Raw genomic sequence first — 19,320 nt, forward strand, 5'->3', positions numbered from 1 at the left:
TAGAATCACCAAGTCAATTCTAGATTGATATGCATCTGAGGAGCCACGCGCAAGCGCATGTTGTCAAGTTATGGCCTTGAGTAATCAATACGTCTGTATTATGCGATTGTATGGTTTGATCCAAATCGTACTTTTTTAAATTTTGTTTAAAAAGACACTTTTTGCTCATGTGATGAACTATAGTTTTCGTCATATTGCACCATTATTTGAACGAACTATGATATAAGACTGAAATAGCTTTAATTCAAAGATAAACTCTAAAAACTAATTCTAGCTTGTTTTTCAATTTAATTTGCTAATGGAAAACAAGCAGCTATTTAGCAATAGTGATTCAATCGGTTTGTCCATTACGATTGTGTTAGTGCACATTACCATCGATATGTCAAACTACACTACGGTATCTACAATAAGGAAACAATTAACTAGTTTAAGAGTTTAAGAAGTCTTTAATGAGTCAACGTTACTGTTATTGATTGGTTTGTGTGTAGATTTTTGTAAAACTTTGACCTCACTAGTCACTAGGATAGGACCATTTGTCAAGCCTTATGATCAAGGACATTTTCACGTGGTTCTAGATACAATAACTAAGTCTACGCTCATAACCTTTGGCTGAGCGAGGTCAGGGACCCCTCCGTGTCAGTGGATTGGAATATGTGATGAGAGAGGGGCTCTAGCAATTTACCATGCGCAGTTGGTATAGCCCTTTGTGAGGATTGTGGCTCTACCCTCGCTATACAGTGACCGCGAGGCGCGGTTGGTGTATCTTTGTGAGAATAGTGAATTGATCATAGCTATCAACTGACCACGAGGCGCGGTTGGTATAGCACTTTTTGGGATTGTGGTTCGACCCTTACTTTTACTAACGGTGAGGCGCAGTTGGTATATACACCCCCTACGCTGGTATTCTAGTTTGTAAAGTCCCTCCTTCAATAGGCGCGGTCCGTGGCGAGGAGAGCTCACTCCTGTCTATGACAGCTGTCGCAACTATGTGAAGGGACTGTCACTGACAGCGATATAGCATTGTTTACGTAACAGGTGGTGTCGTTGACAGCTGTTGTTGCCTACCTGGATACCGTTCATACAATAGTTGCCAATAAAACATGAATCAACTCGGGCTACTGGGAGTAGGCAATTATAAATTTCTTAAACTTATAATGATCGATTGTAGCATTGTTTTTTTTTTGTCCTAGGACGCTAGGCACGAGCCTGGGATTGTTTTTCACATTACTTCAGGCTAGACCTAGGGGTTGCGGCATTATCACTTGGATAAAATCCATTGGTGACTTGGTGGGGATCGAACCCGGGACCTTAGGGACTGAATTCCCGCGCTCTAAACACCAGCTTGCTCCCCCTGTAGCATTGGTTTAAGCATTATGTACAGGATACGGATTTTTCTTGGGTTTATCGTGGTTCCTTTTTGGTCATTGAAATTAACTGTTATTTTCCAAAATACTATTAATTTCCAACTATATATGTTCTGATCTGAGAATATGCACGCATATTTATAATGACTTTAGCCATATCATTGCTTAAAAACTTATTCTTCCAAGTGCAACTTAATACGGATTCTCCTAAATAAATGCGGCTGCATATTGAAGTGCATGAAAACTTACTTTAATGTAATAATCAAACACATCTTGTAGTTAGTTCCTAATCAGAGCCAATCTTAACATAAAATGATTTTCGTAAGCACGCAAAGCTTTGTCGATATTTCTGAAATATAGTGTAAAAATATTATAATACGGAAGGAATCTGCATGTAGAAGAAACGCTAAACCTCTCCAACACATGATTTGCATCTGTATTCATGTATACATGACTGCAAATCGATCACTGTTTTTGGTGTCGGATTGGAACTTAATTAAAATTGTATCCCTCCACAGACCCTTATGTCATTTACACGACTTTTGCATTAGCATGTCTGAACATGTATTGTCCATTAGTTGTGCGGTATTTCAGTCGGTAGTTTGTCAATTTTGTACTACTCACTTTTTTGTTTACATGTGTGTGGTTTATTATCATTATTCTTGATTGCTAGAGGCAAGAGGGCAGATGTGGAAGGACATAACTGTTTGAGGCTGTGGTGCAATGGCGATAGTTAAAAGCATAGGCTATAGGAGTTTTTGTCTATAGGAATTTGTACTCTCAGTATAGTTGTTGTAAGAAGTGTAAAAAAAATGCTAATTCAAATTAAGATACGATAAAGGCCAGAATAAAAGGATGTCTTATTATCTTTAGTATGCAAAAGTCAATGATAATATGTAATCAAACAAAACAATATCGTCATCGTTTGAGCATGAATGATGTTTAAAGCAATTCGTGTATCTAATCTTTGATTTATCTATTGAACAAATCTTTTTATGACTAAATTTTGTTATCAGTATTTCAATATTTGACATTATATAATCATAATTTTTTTAATACTATAGTTTAAGTAAAATATATTTTTTAATTTACTAACTATAAGGCCAAAGGTAATCGACAGGGGTAAGCACTAATTTAATAGATTCATATTTATTTGGATAAATACATTCTTTAAAAACGAAATTTATTGAATTAAATTGTATCAAGCTAGCCAATCCCTAGCCTAAACCAGAAGGAAAACTGTATTTATTTGATAAATAATAGTGAATATATTGCTAATACAATATATTGACAACGTAGCTCAATAAAAATGCATAAAATATATTTGAGTTTCTGATTTCAACTCATTACACAGTTAGTTTCTCAACTTCATTATTTAATGTTTCGCGATCCAATATTTCAGCTGTACGAGCGATGTTGGAATTTCAATATCTGCAATTATACGTCACCCACGACATCTATTGGAGGTAGTTACAACTCACACGTTAGTGTTATTGAAATAGTTTTCTGGTCGCTCTGTACTTAATGAACGGAACGGGGGCTTAAAACATATAAATGAGCCCCTTGTCAAATAATTTGGTCAGAAAACATCGTACTTATAAGTGTTAAAATGCATCATGATTTTGTCCAAACTCCACTTTTCACAAAAGATGCTTTTCTGACAGTTTGTTGGAATTGTAAAAACGAATAAAATGAATAAAAATACCTGTTGTAATATTTTCAAGAATGCGTTCTTGACACATACAGTTCCTTGTGGTGTCCAAGTTAGCTAAAAATGTTGACCAAGATTATCTACGATTTACGTTTAATACAGATTTATGCAATTTCCAAATCGATATTGACTTAGGTATCTGCCTATTTTTAGTGTGGTTTATGTACAATGGTATGTTCTCTATTTACATAGTTAGGTAGCTGAGTTTCTTTTAATTTTTGGCTTTTTATTTTTTTTACCAGTGTCCAATTATCATTTGGACACTGTTTGATTGTGATTGGCCTGACCTTAACACATCGCTTATTAACACTACTTGTACATAACATTCCACTATCACTATTACCTTTCTTAACGTTTTCCTTAATATTTATAGACATATTAGGTACAGAGTCGAGATTTGAATTGGGTTGAAACCATTTCAGAAAGGGCTATTGCACATTGTGAGACAGCAGTAATAGTGGAATGTCAACTTTGCATGCATAATAACATTTATTCCACACCCAAATCCGTTATTTTGTTCAAACAACGAACAGTTAGAACATTATCTGCAGGCATATCGAAGCTATAGTTGCTATACAGTATATGCGAATGTTTAAGGTTCTGAGAAATGTATTCAAGTAATGTAGTTTAAAAAGAAGATTGTATTTTACTGGTATATTTTCTAGCAAATAAGTATAGTAGGGCATAACATAATTGGATTACGTTCCGCAAATCATACGGCTTATGAAAATAGCAACTTTGGGCATAAGTATTTAAATCACATTTAGAGGGATCGAATAATATCGTAAGATAGCCACAATGAATAATAACTAAAAACAAAATTTCCAACACTTTTGTTATGTTATGTTATGTGTCTGTTATGTTATGTTGTTTGTTGGAGATGTTATAGATTGTACAGAGTTTTTAAAATTTATCATGAGGTTGGTTCTGAAATGTTACTATTGTTATTTTTTGGACTTTTCCACGGTTTCTTGTTTTTAAAATCATGCAACGTTTCTGGAGGTGGATCATCTCTTCTTATATTAAAATGCTAAGCAGTTTTTGACTGGCCGCCTTTTGAGGGCTAGTTAGGATAATGTAGGATAGAAATTTCACTTAAAAATGGGAGGAGTTGATTCACCTCCAGAAACGATGTGCAGTTTTATACAAAGCAATTCTGAATATTTTATCTACATTTACAACATTGCACTTGACACTCTAGTTCCAAGAAAGCCCACAAAATTTGTCCTAATTTTAATAATATTTATACCGAAATATTCCATAAAATTGTGTTTTACCATGTTCGGATGTTCTCATTCTGTTCATTTGGCTCAACTTCGCAAAACCAATACAAATATTTATCCTTTATTATTGTAAACACGCAGTTAATTAACCAATAGTTTTTACGCTAATGTTATCAATTTCTAGTGGACAAATCGAGACAAGTAACACTATAAAAGTGGCTATCAAAGTTAGACACGACTGACAAAAATCTTAGCAATTAAGGTACAGTATTGAGCAGACTGCCATAAAGTAACTTTCAATGTTATCAACTTCAAGTGGACAAATTAAGACAAGTAACACTATAAAAGTGGCTATCAAAGTTAGACACAACTGACAAAAATCTTAGCAATTAAGGTACAGTATTGAGCAGTCTGCCATAAAGTAAATTTCAAAGGCACCGACTGTCTTCCGGAATCATTTTCGTCTAACACTTAGCAACTTTATGACATAACCTCAGCGGTAATCGAATTCGCTTTGTCTTAATGCATTGCAAAAAACATAATTTGTAGCATCGGTAATTGAATTTACTTATTCGCAAAGTATAATGCGGTGATTAGGTTAGGTTAGTTTACTAAAAGAATAGGCGGCTTGGGGCTTAAGCAGTTGTAAGTATTAGAATAAATAAATAATATTAAAACAATATATGAAAGGTCAAAACATTCTATGTAAGCTTAAACTAGTTTTCCCAACAGCTCAAGTTGTTTACATAAAATGCACCTTTTGTTAGAAACTGTTCAAGATAGAGCCTTGAAATTTTCACCAATCAATTATAAAATATAATAGTAAAATTTAACAAAGATATGGTTATGTTTTAATACTTTTTTGGGTGATTAACACTTTCCCTACCGACCGTCACACTACTCTGTAACTGAGGGTGATTATAGTAGGTATCTAATGTGTTAACTAATAAAATTTGTGAACATTCTTATATGGCCAGAAAGTAAAAATATCTAAAATAGTAAATACTCCCCCCGGGTTAAAGTGTTACCAAGGCTACTAGAAACAACCCACAAACAATTCACTGACATTGTTGCTATGAATCTTGAGGAAAAGAACATTACGTGTAAATAAAAAATAGTAGCTACTGAACCCTCGTAACATTTAATTGTGTTAAACTATTCATCAATCTTCATATGTCCATTTTGATATCTCAATTGAGAGCAAGAGAGAAAAGTTCAAATTTTCTAAGTGTATTGATATGAATTAACACGGCAGTGAAACGGCAATAACACGTGTGTTAATTAAGTGGTATTAACACCTGCGCGTAATTCAATTACCTATATCGCTAGGGCTCAGTGATATTGCGGAGTTTGCAAATATATAACAATCCTTTCGAGCAATATTCTGTACGAGTTTTGTTACTGAAAGGAATATTTAGTGAAGTAGAATTTGCAATTAAAATGACTATTAGATTACTTTATTTATTATTTACAGTTATCTTAACGTTATGAAGAATACGTATAAAGATTAATGTAAAAATACTACATCATTGACCGAACGGAATCGTGCTTTAAAAAAATTAATAAGGAATAATTCTGTATACATTTAGAAATACTTAAGACTGATAATAATGACTCATTTACAATTATATTATTCCTAACACTCTTTTTACATGTATATAAACATTTAAAACCCATATATGCATGCAAACAAAACTATTTACCAATTCTAAAGCGAGAATGACAGCAGAAAATTACATGGTTTGGGGAAAATTGTGTGCAATTATTTCAATGTAATTTCAAATTTTTGCTTAATTTGATATAATTTACAGAATTAATAGAATTGTCATTCAGAGAGTTTAATTTACTTGTTGAATGTGAAAAAATCCTACTATTAGACTCCGACACAAAAGTTTGTGCTTGTATTTACAACTAAAGGCGTTTTTACACCGCATTATTGGTTTAGCTCACAAAGAACCATTTACTGCAGAGTTTATTGATCTTCTAAAGACAATTCTATACAACTCTTTCATTTTCTCTTTAAAATGTTCAATAAAAAGTTGATTTTGACAGAAGGCATTTACTAAACAATTAAAAAGTTGAAAGTGTTTAAGACCAAATCGTGTATTGGTGCAAGAAGAAAACAATTTCTCAACTATAGTTCGGCCGCTTAGAAAACGACCTGCGCGCTAATGCTAAACCAATGCTGGAGGAGGTCGCTTTCTAAGCGGCCGAACTATAGTGGTAAGTTTCAGGTAAGCATCTGCAAATAATATGTTGCAACGGACACACAAACAGGGAACCATTTGGTGAAGTGCCATTGATTTCGGAAGTGCAATCTCGGTAGAAATTTATTTTTCAATTGATTGAGGCAATATTAAAATTATAAAGAAAACTCTTCAATGTAAGTATACTTGAGATATAACTCGCCTTTCTGAGAGCTGAAACAAATATGAATTGATTAATAGCCTACTTTAAGTATTTCCACATGTAAACGGCTAGTGCTTAAGATTAACTAAATTTATGGTACTTAAAATTCAAGATAACCAAGAATAAGTTCCTTATTAAATGTCTGGACATCTGACCTATTGTAAACTTATAGTTCTTCGCTGCTAGAACTTTAAAAGTAACACAGAAGCCAGACATCCGTGATATTGGATCCAAAACTTCTAACTATTTGTTTGAATATCTAACCTATTACAGTTTTATAATTCTTCTGGAACTTAGAGAGTTGCATACTAGCCAGAAACCCTAGACACTTTACTTAACCAAGGTTAGTACATAATATAAATGCATAAGCACTTATCTTTTGTTGTTCCTGCCAAAGAGTTCAGCAGCCCAGAATTGTAATTCCGCAGAACGATTACTGTAGAGTGGTACACAAGAGGCTCATGGCGGATTTTCTCTATCTCTAATTCTTGAGTGATAAACGTAAATAGTCTAGTAGTCTTGCTTAAACGTATTCAAAACATAAAAATAAATAACGTAATTTCCTTTCTGTCAATAGTTTAAGGACACGCCAAATAAACGTAATTATTGTCTACTATCCTTAAAATATTGAGGTATAATACATATTATTCTAATAGCATACGTTTTCATTTCTTTCATTATTTTCTGTAAGAAAATGCTTGTTAAAAAAAACTTATTAACAAGTTATTAACCTCTTGTGAATAAGTTATTAAAAAAAACCCCTTTTTATTATTTTTTTAAACAGAAAAAATCTATACTGAACATTTTTTATAGCATAATGCAGTATAAAGCAGTAATACATTTTGGCGTAAAGGCTATTCGTAGACGCATCTTAGGAACATTTTTTTATTACAAACATATTATTTATTACATTTTTTTATTTTAATTTATGGTTTTACTGATTGTTCAAAAACACATAAACGGCTATTATTAAAATTAAAATTTATGTTTCAGCTCCTGACAAGCCTCTAATGGTTTTTAAATAGAAATAAAAACATCCTAAGATAAGTTTACTAATAGCTTTTACACATACCAAAATTCATGACTAGGTAGGCCCTCTTGTTGATAAGTTATAATTAATTATTTAAAAAAAGCATTTTTTTGGTTAATTTTCAAGCGAAAAATTTCTATAATGAACATTTTTTACATATAATGTCCAATTTGGTATTAAATTAATGCTAATAAAGCCGTAATATTAATGTAATATTACTAGAGACGGCTATGATTATATACCTCAATATAAGGACAGTAGACAATAATTATGTTTATTTGTCAATGTCCTTAATCTTTTGACGGAAACTTACATTATTTACATTTTTCAAACAAATTATAATGTCAGTAACATGAACATAATTAAAGTCGGTTAAACTAAGTGAAAGATGTCTATGTCTATTCCACTGAGCAATTAAAATATATACCAATGTAATTTAATTGTCTAAGCTTTCGAATTTTTTTTGCAATTGCAACTTAAAACACATTGAATAGCCTAGTATACCTGCAGCTTGACTTCTGCTTTTGACGGAGCATAATCGTAGTTTAGGAACGTAGGCCTAGTACTCTTTATCTTTGAAGATCTTGGATGATGCAATTTTATACCACTGCTTTGTAATTATTGAGTCGATATTTTTATGCCATTGACTAGTTAAAAAATTATTTTGACGGATAAGCCTACAAATGTAAAGTTGCTATGGGTACTAAAATAAATTGTTTGAATAATAAAAACTTAAATGGTGAGTGGCTAACTATTATTGTGAACCCTCGGCTAGAACTGCACAGTATGGTATAGTTCTCTTTTTACGAGCAGCATTCTTTGGTTTAGAGTCATATGTGTTGTTGATCTAGATCTGACAGTAAATCTAATCTATAATATTAAAACGAAAGTGTGTTTTTTTATTTCACGATTCTGAATCAACCACTCGACGGATTTTCATGATTTTTGGGTTGAAAGAAAGATAATTTTGAGAACTAGGGAATGTCGAAGCCATAATTTTAGTTTAGGGTCCCAGTTTTTTAGAAATTAAGTTTTAATTTTTAAAAAGTCTAGCAGCCGATGCTAAGATTCTAAACTAGCTTTTGGCATAAAATAATTTGCTTAACATAACAGCTGTAAACATTCAGCTTTTGTGTCACAAATTCAGCATTTGGATAAAAATGTAAAGACATACTTAGGATTGACTTATTTATACCATGTGTAATGCTAATCATTGATACGTTCAATTCTTCTGTAAGAGGATGGCAGATTAATTAAATATACATAGTAAAATACTAGGATGTTCAAATTATTTTTTAAAGCAATCTTTGTAATCTTCGATTTGTTTTAGAGCAATATAATTTGTTTTAACTAACAGCTGGTTAAATATAAACTATGGAACTATGAGGTTATTTTATTTTTGTCATTGATTATAGGAAATAAGTAAGATTAGTAGAGATAATTAGACCACAGTTTAAACCAATATTAATTAAACCACAGTACAAATCGAGGCTCTGTACACGAGTCTTAATAAAAAAGGATAAATGCAAATTATTTTACTGCTCCACTTTTCAAGGAAAGATTAGAAAAATAACAATGTTTACATGTTTTAATTTTTCATGGTAGCTTTTTGTTTACAATTAATGTTTGTCTGCTTTAACTTTGTATGGATTAGGCCCGGAAATATTGATGTCATAAAAAGAAGATCAAGAATAATCAGGAATCACGATTTTAAATTACGACCACAACCTCAGCCGGGTTTTATACAAAGATAAACAGATGGATGACATAGATTGAACACAACGTCAACATTGACCTAGGATACTGCAATTAGACAAACCATCCTTAAAATCGTGTTCAGTTGTGGTTACGTTTGGGGGCACCTATATCAGCGCCCCCAAACGTGAAAATAATATCACTTTTATTTCAACTATGAATATATTGTAGTTTAAGTTAACTAATATGGGAAATTAAGATGTACATTTCTTCAATGAGGGTGTGTAATTATCAAGAATAGAACTGAAAACGGTATAGATAATAAACATTGACAATTACGTCATTAGCTTTACTAGCGTGTTTACTTTTTATATTCCTGCTACATGTGACCAGTTCTTATTTTCAAATGAATGTTATTTGAACCAAACAGCTGTTTCAAAACAAACTGTTATTGTTTTTACTTTTCTTTGTTTACGCATATTTATTTATCAATTAATGCAGTGAAATTCATATAAAGGATAGGTGTGACGATTCGTTTTGATGTTAGGACACCAAAGTTTGTGTACTGTGAATTTTATTGGATATTATCGTTTTGTTTTAGGTCGTTTCTATTCAGACCTACTGGAAATTGTGTATAGTAGTTGTATTGTGGTGATAATAATTATGGAAGAGGCAGGTATGCGCTATGGAAGGTGGTATCGTTGACTAGGTCTATACACTTCTCAATTTTGACTATTACTCTCTCTACAATATGCTACTTATAATCAGTGTGCGTCTGTGCGAATCGGCTGCAAATCTCACTTCAACGCTTTTCACATCGTAAAAATTGCAGAATTGCTGTTTTATTTTAAAATTAACGGATTTAAAATGCATATCGTATAGGCCTATGATGGAATAAAAACATATTTGGTCACACAACATTTGTTTACAAGATGATTTTTTACATTAAAACTGCAAGAAACTTTGTCTTTATATGTGTAAACTAGCTGATCTGAATTGTACACGGTTTTAACTGGCTACTGAATTCCCGTACGTAGGACGGGCTAACATCTCGTAATTAATAAAGAACAAAGTGATAAAAATAAAGAATGAGCATTAAATAAATGGTTAATAATTTATCAGACAAAATATACATTATTTCTACTATAGTTTAAAATATTTTTTATTTTGGAGGTTCATTTGAGTATTAAATTGTTATTGCTGTCCTCGGACCTGTCTTAGCACTCCTTAAGGAAATTTACATGAAATATTACCTACTTGTTCTTTTATGCATCTCAATGCATCCGGTAATTATTAGTCTAATATTAAATATTAAAATGGAGAAGTTTAATAAATATCCATGTATACATTTATTTTGGATAATTATTTTAAGCTACCTTAACACAGTAGAATCAAGCACAAAGAATATTTAACTTTACTTAACAACGTATTTTCCCCGCTTATTTTACTTTGAGATTTTGCTGTGGTAATGAATAATGTAAGACACACTTGTGTATTAAACTATTGGACAGCTTTGTCCAGACAAGAGGCCTGTATTTGACAGTCCACAACAGCGACGCCAAACTTACTACGTCGACATTTTGTTTTATAAACTCCCTTCATGTACTATGTGTCGACGTGAAAAAAAAAAATATATTTAACATTTTCTTACTGTTTAGTATCCCTACAGTAAAATATACATTTAATATTACTTAAAAAAAAATTATTATTTTGTTTTGTGTTAACGCACTTTTTGAAGGAGAAAATATATTGGTTACGAAGTTTAATAGTTAATATGCATTCATTTGTCTGAGAGACGACTAAATAACTGCATTTTAGTCATTTTGCTATTGAGTAAAACAATTTGACCATTTGAAAAATAATACACTTTAATACAACACTCTTGGTTTCTCACAAACGAACGAAATAATTATAAATATATACAATAGGCACGTTATTATTCCTACCCATTTAAGAAAAGTATTACATTACTTAAACAAAATAGTGAAGGATAAGTAACAGAAATATTCGGAAAACATGACATATATCCTAGATACATTTGTGTATGCAATCCAAAAAATTCTACGGGAAAAATAGTTTTGACTAGTTAAAAACGTATAGACTAGGCCTTGCTACTTCCGTCCGATCACGTCGTGGCCCATTTACCTGATGAGTTTGTCGTTTGTGTCTTTTAAAAATGTTCATGCTGTTAACGCCCTTGTTCAACTAGTAAATTATTTGTGTTTATGACCTTTAAATAAAGTGAAACATCTAATGAGCCTATCGATGACTACTTGAGGTAGTCGAAACTAGTAGCCCTAAAAACGCCATAGGCTAAACGCTGGTACATAAATAACATATTTTTACTTGAATGCAATCTAAAATCCAAGAAAAAATGTAATATTTTAATATTTTAAATAGAAACCAATATATGCACAACTTTGGCGGTTTATGTAAACGTTTTGAAGTTACTGAGAACTACTAAATACTGCAGTGCCTTGTTTATACGGTAACTGGTTTTATTAAGAAACTTAGATGTATGGGAGGGACTGTATGAAACGTTGTATGTCCTAGCGTACCTGGTTTATAGCTTGGCACAGCTTAGAACGTAATCTTACCGAGTTCTGGCTTGGCTTCTGGACCCCCCATGTATTGCCTACATAAAATAGTTCCAAGAACAAGTTTTAGTATGGTTTTAAACATGAAGTTTTGGCTCTATACATCAATATGAAGTTTGGCGATTTGTTTCGACATGAAGTTTTCTAGTTGAAAATATAGGTAGGCTAATGAGGTTATGGGTAGAAAGTATTTTGAATAAAAATAATGGACAAAATTTAAAAGAAAAACAGGACGGTCATTGGATTTTTGGATAAATGGGCATACACAGTGACACACCATATAAACTAATTTTGATATTAAACTTACTCTGTTGTGCATTTTAAATTTGATTTTAGGCCAATAAAACCAAAGTATTTTTTAGAAAAAGTGTATTTGTGTGAAATAGCCCAAGCATAACATGCAATTTGTAAAAGGAATTGTATGTGCCATTAACGTTTACAGTTCAAATGAGTGCTTTTAGTTAGTATTCGGTTTTATTATTGTTTGCAAAACATGTATATTTTGATCAATTACACTTTCAGAAGCTCTAAATGTTATAAAGGCTATGCATGTTTTTAAAAATGTAAATGTTAAAAATGTTTTTTAAATGTATATGTTTACCAGGTATTTTGATTTTATGCTGCTGAGTTGAAACTTTTGTTAGTTATAGTAATCTTTCATAAATGAACGCCCGTTTATGCAATTAAAAAAAAAAAACAATCCTCAACCATGAACATAAAATGTTTTGGTCTTAAGTGAATATACCAAAGAAATTGCCCGAGAATGAATTTTGAACTCAAATTTAGTTCCCAGATATGTAGTTACAGCTTGTAGTAACATCTTTTGCAAAAAAATAACATCAGGGGAAAAACAAGTTTTAGATAAGCGCAGTTCTAGTATTGTTTTAAAATAACAGTCACATGCGTAAGTTAGACATCGTTCAATGTTACCAACAGATAAATCTGTCTGTTTTGTTGTAACACACCAACGACATTCACATAACACAAATCACGGCGGAGGGCTCAAACATTGAAACAAGAGTCATATTTTTGGGCGAACATTTGCTCGGGATTAAAGCTTAAACTCTTTTCATGTTTGGTCTTATTTGAACAATCTTTATCAGTTTACCAATGGATTATTTATGTTTTAATGGACACCACGTGTTGACAATGTACGCAAAACAAATTTAATGCAATCTGGATTCTAAAAGATAAATATGTATTGAAAAAGCAAATTTAATGTATTATGAAACATATTAAACTTTACTATGAGATTGAAAATGTATTCATGTAATCGTGAACTAATTTTCCCCTAACACTGCATGGAAATGATCACATGGCCATACCTGTGAACATCACGCAAAATAGCTCGTTGCGGCTCTTGAGCGGGAATGGATCATTGCCGCTCGCTAATCAGCTGATTTCACTGTTGTCGTTTCTACAACCAAAGCCGCGGATCAGGTACGTTAGTAACAACCGGTAAGCAAATAACATAACCTTAAAAAACAAACATAACCTTAATTACATTTTATAGAACTACATCTAAAAAGTCAATCTGTGTGTTATTATAAGTGAATTATGGGAGTAGGAAAAATCTTGTGTGTATTACGAGCACAAACGGTCATTGCCGCTCAGTTCTCGAGCGACAATGACGTACTTTGCGCTCTTAATACAAAATAGCTATTACCATACAGTTGACTTACTGTAAATCATTTCAATGATTTATTTGAGTGCGAATCCTTTTAGTATTAAAACAGTTATAAAGCTTAATATTTTTATATTTTTAACCTACTCTACTGAAAACGAAATATGCCTAAACAGGTATAACATATATTTCCACCGTTAAAATCATTAAACATTTTAACTTAAGTGCGATTTTCATAAAATTATTGGTTCTAACTTATATATTTTTGAACCATATATTTATTTGTTATCTTTTACTTTGACGATAGCTTCTTGTTTAAGCACATGTTACATACTTCTGAAAATATTGCAATATCACCAAAAGTAATGATTAATAATCCTGCTTTTTGAAAAATAGAGTGAACGATATTTGAAAAAATGAATTACATTACAAACGAATCAATTACCGAACACACGTCGCGCATGGAATTCCAATTTAAACTGAGAACATCGTTCATATATTCTCAGGTCCCTCGACAGTCGTGCTTTACAAACGACGGTCATTTGGTCATTGATAAATGGACAGACGTAAGTTGTTTGGTACTTAAAATATTCAATATTCGGACGATGCGGGGACATTTTTCACCCAGCCATTAAACTAGTGTAAATTGACTTGTGTGCAAATGTGTGGTAGTATATAAAATTGATTTTTTTTGTGGTACTGTATATTTTTAAAGTGCTATAGAAGAATAATAGAACTAAATTTAAATTTTTACAATAGGTAAATATTTTTTTTGTAATTTATTCAAACTTGCATTTTAGAATTCTTTCGTCAAAGCTGTGTTGGCGTTATCTGGTCCAAAGAAACCAGTGTTAAACCTGTCTTTTCTAAAAATAATCAATGAGTATAACCACAGAGAATACAACGTAAAACCCATCCATTTCTGGGGAATATTATAGTGTTGCAGTCAGATTTAAATGAAAAAAAAATCACTGGTTATGTTTTAATACAGTAATACCACGTCAACATTTCGGTGAAAAGAGTCAAAATCCTTTTATAATAGCAGCGACGAATAACATACTGGTAAAGTGAAACTAATGAAAAATGATTAACTGAAGTGGTATTTAATTAGTGCTTACTTTCTAAACACAGTGCTATGTTCTAATATTTTATTTTTTTTTCACTCTTACGAATATTTTATTTATTTTATATTTCAACCAATCAACGTTGAATTGAATTATTATTTGTGTGTGTTTTCTACACCAATGACATTTTTACAATTTGAAAGGGAACTGCTTAAACCCTAGTCTTGTTACTATATAACGTTGACCTTTTTGACAATCAAAATTAATTCATAGCGCAATGACAAATAGCATTTGATTCTGGAAATTATCTCGCTTGAAATCGATTCAGCAACCTTTAGATTTGAAGACGAGCCCTATAACCACACGGCTACACAGACTGTTAATATTATTATGAATGATCATTATGAGAAATGAGGAGAGCGAGCTGGTCTAGTGGTAGAGCGTTATGCTTCGGTGCCCGAGATCCCGGATTCAAATCCCACCAATCGCCAATGGATTTTATCTATGTGATTGCCGCAACCCTCTAGGACTATCCTGAAGTTGAACTAATGTATAAAACAATTCCGGGCTACAACTAGAGTCCTAGGATGTGAAGGTGGGACATAAAAAAATATGGGAAATGAACCAGTTTATGCATTTTCCCGAAAATGTTTAGCAGTACGAAAATATTTAAAACAAATGCACACACCGATTAGGTTTTTGATCATTTGAAACCACTTAAGTTTAGTAATGAGCACATCAAAGCAAACAAATATTTAAATCACGAAGCTATTTCACACATTAATTCTGGTATATCAGGGTAGTCGTAAACATTTTACTACTAAAAAATCATACTTTACTATCCCACTAGATTTTCAAATTTTCCTCTGTAAAGCATTAAATTAACGGTTAAACAACTTCTAATGTTATAGAGGACAAAACAGCCAGAATTGCAGAGGTTGGTAAAGGGGTGTCGAAGGCTTTGACTATTGGCAAATTTGATACGTTTGTTGACAAAGTGTTCTTGAAATACTATCAGGGAGTGGACGAGAAGCAATTAGTTTTGGTCAATAAGGTACTTAACTGAAAACAAGTATCAAGAACCGCTGAGCAAAGGAACACTGAGACTGAGGTTCTTGGAATGCTGACCGAGAACTTTGAAGAGGTTCTTTACACAAAGACCGATTCGTGACCCAGTTTTTAAAGTAGTTTATAAAGGGATTGTTTTATTAATTTTAAAAATTTCATAAAAATAAATAATCCAATAATAGTAGGAAGTTACGAATTTGGTCTTAAGAAGCAGCGATACCAAACGCCTAGATATTTGTGTGTTTGTGTTTTGAACAAACTCTGCAACTAAACTTCCAATTATAATAAAATAAACACGTTATTGGTTGGAATATATAATTGATAAAATAGAAGAATTACCTTATCCAACCACAGTTGCTGGTATGACAACTAGTTTCGATAAAACCCGACCCATTCAACATTTAAAATGACCAGACTTCCTTCCAGTCAAATATTATATTTGATACATATATTGACAAGCTAAAAATCAAAGAAGTAAATAATAAGAAGAACAAAACAAACTGAAATACAGGTGGCACTGGAGAGATGAAGATAAAGACACCTCATGATTCAGTCAGTTTTATTTAGTCATTGACAGTGATAAGACAGTGCTGGCCAGCCTTTACAGTTTTAACCAGTTTTATCACTTTTTATTCAATTTTAATAATTTGATCAACATGACTAGTTTTTACTATTGTGATTCTGACAGTGTTTTAAAGAATCTTTTGACATACCACAATGTATTAATACATTGATGATGAGGTTGCATACAATGACCTGACGATGTTCTAAGGAACGAAACTAGTTGTCATACCAGCAACTGTGGTTGGATAAGGTAATTCTTCTATTTTATCAAAATAAACACCTTATTTTGGAAATTTTAGGAAAAAAATAGAAACACTCTTAAAAGCAACTCATTAAATTTGTTTAGTATTTTTAATTTCATAAATGCTACTAGGCCATTTCGAATTGGAATAATAAACTATGAGTGTGTTATCTTGCGTTAAAAGTATTTTCCGCGTAAAAGCTGCTACATTAAATGTGATGTTTTTAAGGAGATATTTTTGAGTAAATCCAATCAGGCAGATGGAAATTCGCCTAGTCTTTAGTTTGCTGCGGCGGGGGTATATCGTAAGGTTTCTAACTATATGGTTGGATCAGGCATGTGTTTTGTGTGTATGTACTCCATTGGGAATGCGTTTCCACTACATAATCTGTTGTGCAAACTATGAGAAGAGAATTGGAAATTAACAATGATGGATTCCATACCAACTATTGAACAACTAATAACTGAGAGCTCTAGGCTTCCGAATATGTAGAACTCGAATACATCGAATACAATATATCAACATAGTATTGTTAAAAGCATAGTTTGACAAAAATAACTGTAAAATAAATTTGGATTAAAATAACTACGCTAAGTAATTACGCCATAAATAGCTCCATTTTTATGACAGGCTATCTAAGTTGAGGCCAATGAAAAGTTTTATTGGCTAGAATCTTTCCCAACATTCATTATATTTGTTCTACCTCCCCTTTGTACTTGTAGTTTATACACGAAGACAGACTTTTTCTTCATTTTTCTTTGATAAAAGTAGATTAAAAATAAATAATATCTATATTACCATTGCATAATAATGGAAATGTTTCAAAATCTATTTTATTTGCCATATTTTTTTAAGTTTGGCTAATATTTTTGTTAACTCAACCAAAACATATAAAATTATTAACTTGCAAATTATGTTGCAATTCCGCTTTATATTGTACTAGCTGAGTACCCGTCCTTCGTCCGGGGTAGATGTATGTTTAAATGGTGCTTTTTGAAATCTGAAATTAAAAACATTGTAAAATAAGTAAACTCAAGGGAGGTGAAAAAGTTTTAATATGAACATGTTAAAATAAAATATATATTTACAATACAGACTTATAAACAATGTTTACAGCTTTCCTATCTTTTGTGAAAATATACAGGTTTTTTCCACTAGAAACACGTGAGCAAGCAACGTATAATTGCCCATGGGAGAAACATTGTGTTTCCAAATAGAGGCCTGCAACCTGTAGAGTCTGTCCTTGTGCTTTATTTATCGTCATTGAAAAAGCAACCTTTAAGGGGAACTGAAGGCGCTTAAAATTGAAGGGTAGGTTTGCTGTTGTAATGGGAATCCTGGGAATGAGTACTTCTTCCCCCTTTGCAGAACCAGTTAAAATCTTAGCTTCTATGACATTTTCTTTTAATGATGTAATTAAAAGCCTAGTACCGTTACACAACCTAGGTGGCTCTAAGTTCCTAAGTAGTATTACTGGGATTCCTAATTGCAATTCAAGCTTGTGCGGGGGAATACCAGGCAGTTCCAAGGTGTTAAGAAACTCAACAGGGTAGTGTAGTGCTTGCTCCTCTTCTGTAATTGAATCAATGGACAAATAAGATTTAACTTCACCATGAATAATGTTCATAATTTTGCTGTTTATTTTGTTCACATCGTCATTTTTGGGGGCTAAAATTGCTCTGCAGGATAACCATTCAGGATCATAGTGGTTGTTTTGTAAGTCAGGAAACACACTTGCTATAAGCTCTTCCGCAGAAGCAACCATGTGACCAAAGTTTTCTGGGAAGGAAATCATCTTATGTTGGTCAGTTTTCATTCTACCTTCACCAATCTTGAGCAAATCACCTGAAAATTGTCTGGCATCACAGTCGTTATGGAGACTTACCCTCATATTTTGAACCAAGTGATACTGCTCAATATGACTCCATAGGACAGACTTTTTCAAACAGGAATTGATTTCATCTGCTGGAGTTCCACGTTGGATAACTGGTAGGGTTTGTCTAAAGTCCCCTGACAACAAAACAACTAAGCCCCCCATTAAATCTTGACTATTTCTGATGTCTTGAAGTGTTGCATTCAATGCTTCAAATGCTCGTTTGTGAGACATTGTACATTCATCCCACACCAGTAATGTACAACGTCGGAGGACTTCAGCTCGATCAGAGGTTTTGCTGATATTGCATTGTGTGGTTTCAGCAGTTGCTAGGTTAAGTGGTAGTTTCAATGCAGAATGTGCAGTTCTTCCACCAGGTAGAAGTGTTGAAGCAATGCCAGAGGATGCAATCGCAAGAGCAATGTGATTTTCTTTTCTCAGCTTAGCCAATATGAGAGTTATAAGAAAAGTTTTACCTGTTCCACCTGGAGCGTCTAGGAAGATAATTCCTCCTTTTCTACTCTCAATCCTCTCTAAAATTGTATCATAAACCACTTGTTGCTCGGGTAGAAGTTTTGGTAACATCTCTTGTACTTGGAGCTGCATATCGTCGATGCTATATGCCATTTCTTTTAGAAGTTCAGGGTTGATTCCATTCAATAAGTTTGGAGCGGGTAAGCCAAACTAACTTAAATCTTTCCCACTCATAGACTTCACCAGTTCTTGGATATTCGTTAGGGCCTCATTGTAAACTATGTCATTGTACTGAAGGTCAGGGACGACTTCCCTGTGTCGATGTAAGATATCATCAGACAAATCATTTCTGAATGATTCCCACAAAGTTATAGGGCTTGAC

At 32.6% G+C, this 19,320-nt stretch overlaps 1 protein-coding gene across 1 annotated transcript; it reads right to left on the reverse strand.

Moving 5' to 3' along the window:
* Positions 1 to 17,559: 17,559 nt before the first annotated feature.
* Positions 17,560 to 18,999, reverse strand: LOC128990703 (ATP-dependent DNA helicase PIF1-like). Its single transcript, XM_054413226.1, has one exon. It carries the CDS (start codon positions 18,696 to 18,698, stop codon positions 17,676 to 17,678), a length of 1,023 nt encoding a protein of 340 aa, XP_054269201.1. The 5' UTR covers positions 18,699 to 18,999; the 3' UTR covers positions 17,560 to 17,675.
* Positions 19,000 to 19,320: the final 321 nt, after the last annotated feature.

The sequence above is a fragment of the Macrosteles quadrilineatus genome, unplaced genomic scaffold (assembly GCF_028750875.1).
Source record: "Macrosteles quadrilineatus isolate MER2022 unplaced genomic scaffold, UCM_ALF_1.0 Scaffold_3__2_contigs__length_128488019, whole genome shotgun sequence".
Lineage (NCBI taxonomy): Eukaryota > Metazoa > Arthropoda > Insecta > Hemiptera > Cicadellidae > Macrosteles > Macrosteles quadrilineatus.

Bases quoted from the DNA above. Each gene is read 5' to 3' on its own strand.
- LOC128990703 (XM_054413226.1), bottom strand. From the start codon at position 18,698: ATGTCTCACAAACGAGCATTTGAAGCATTGAATGCAACACTTCAAGAC.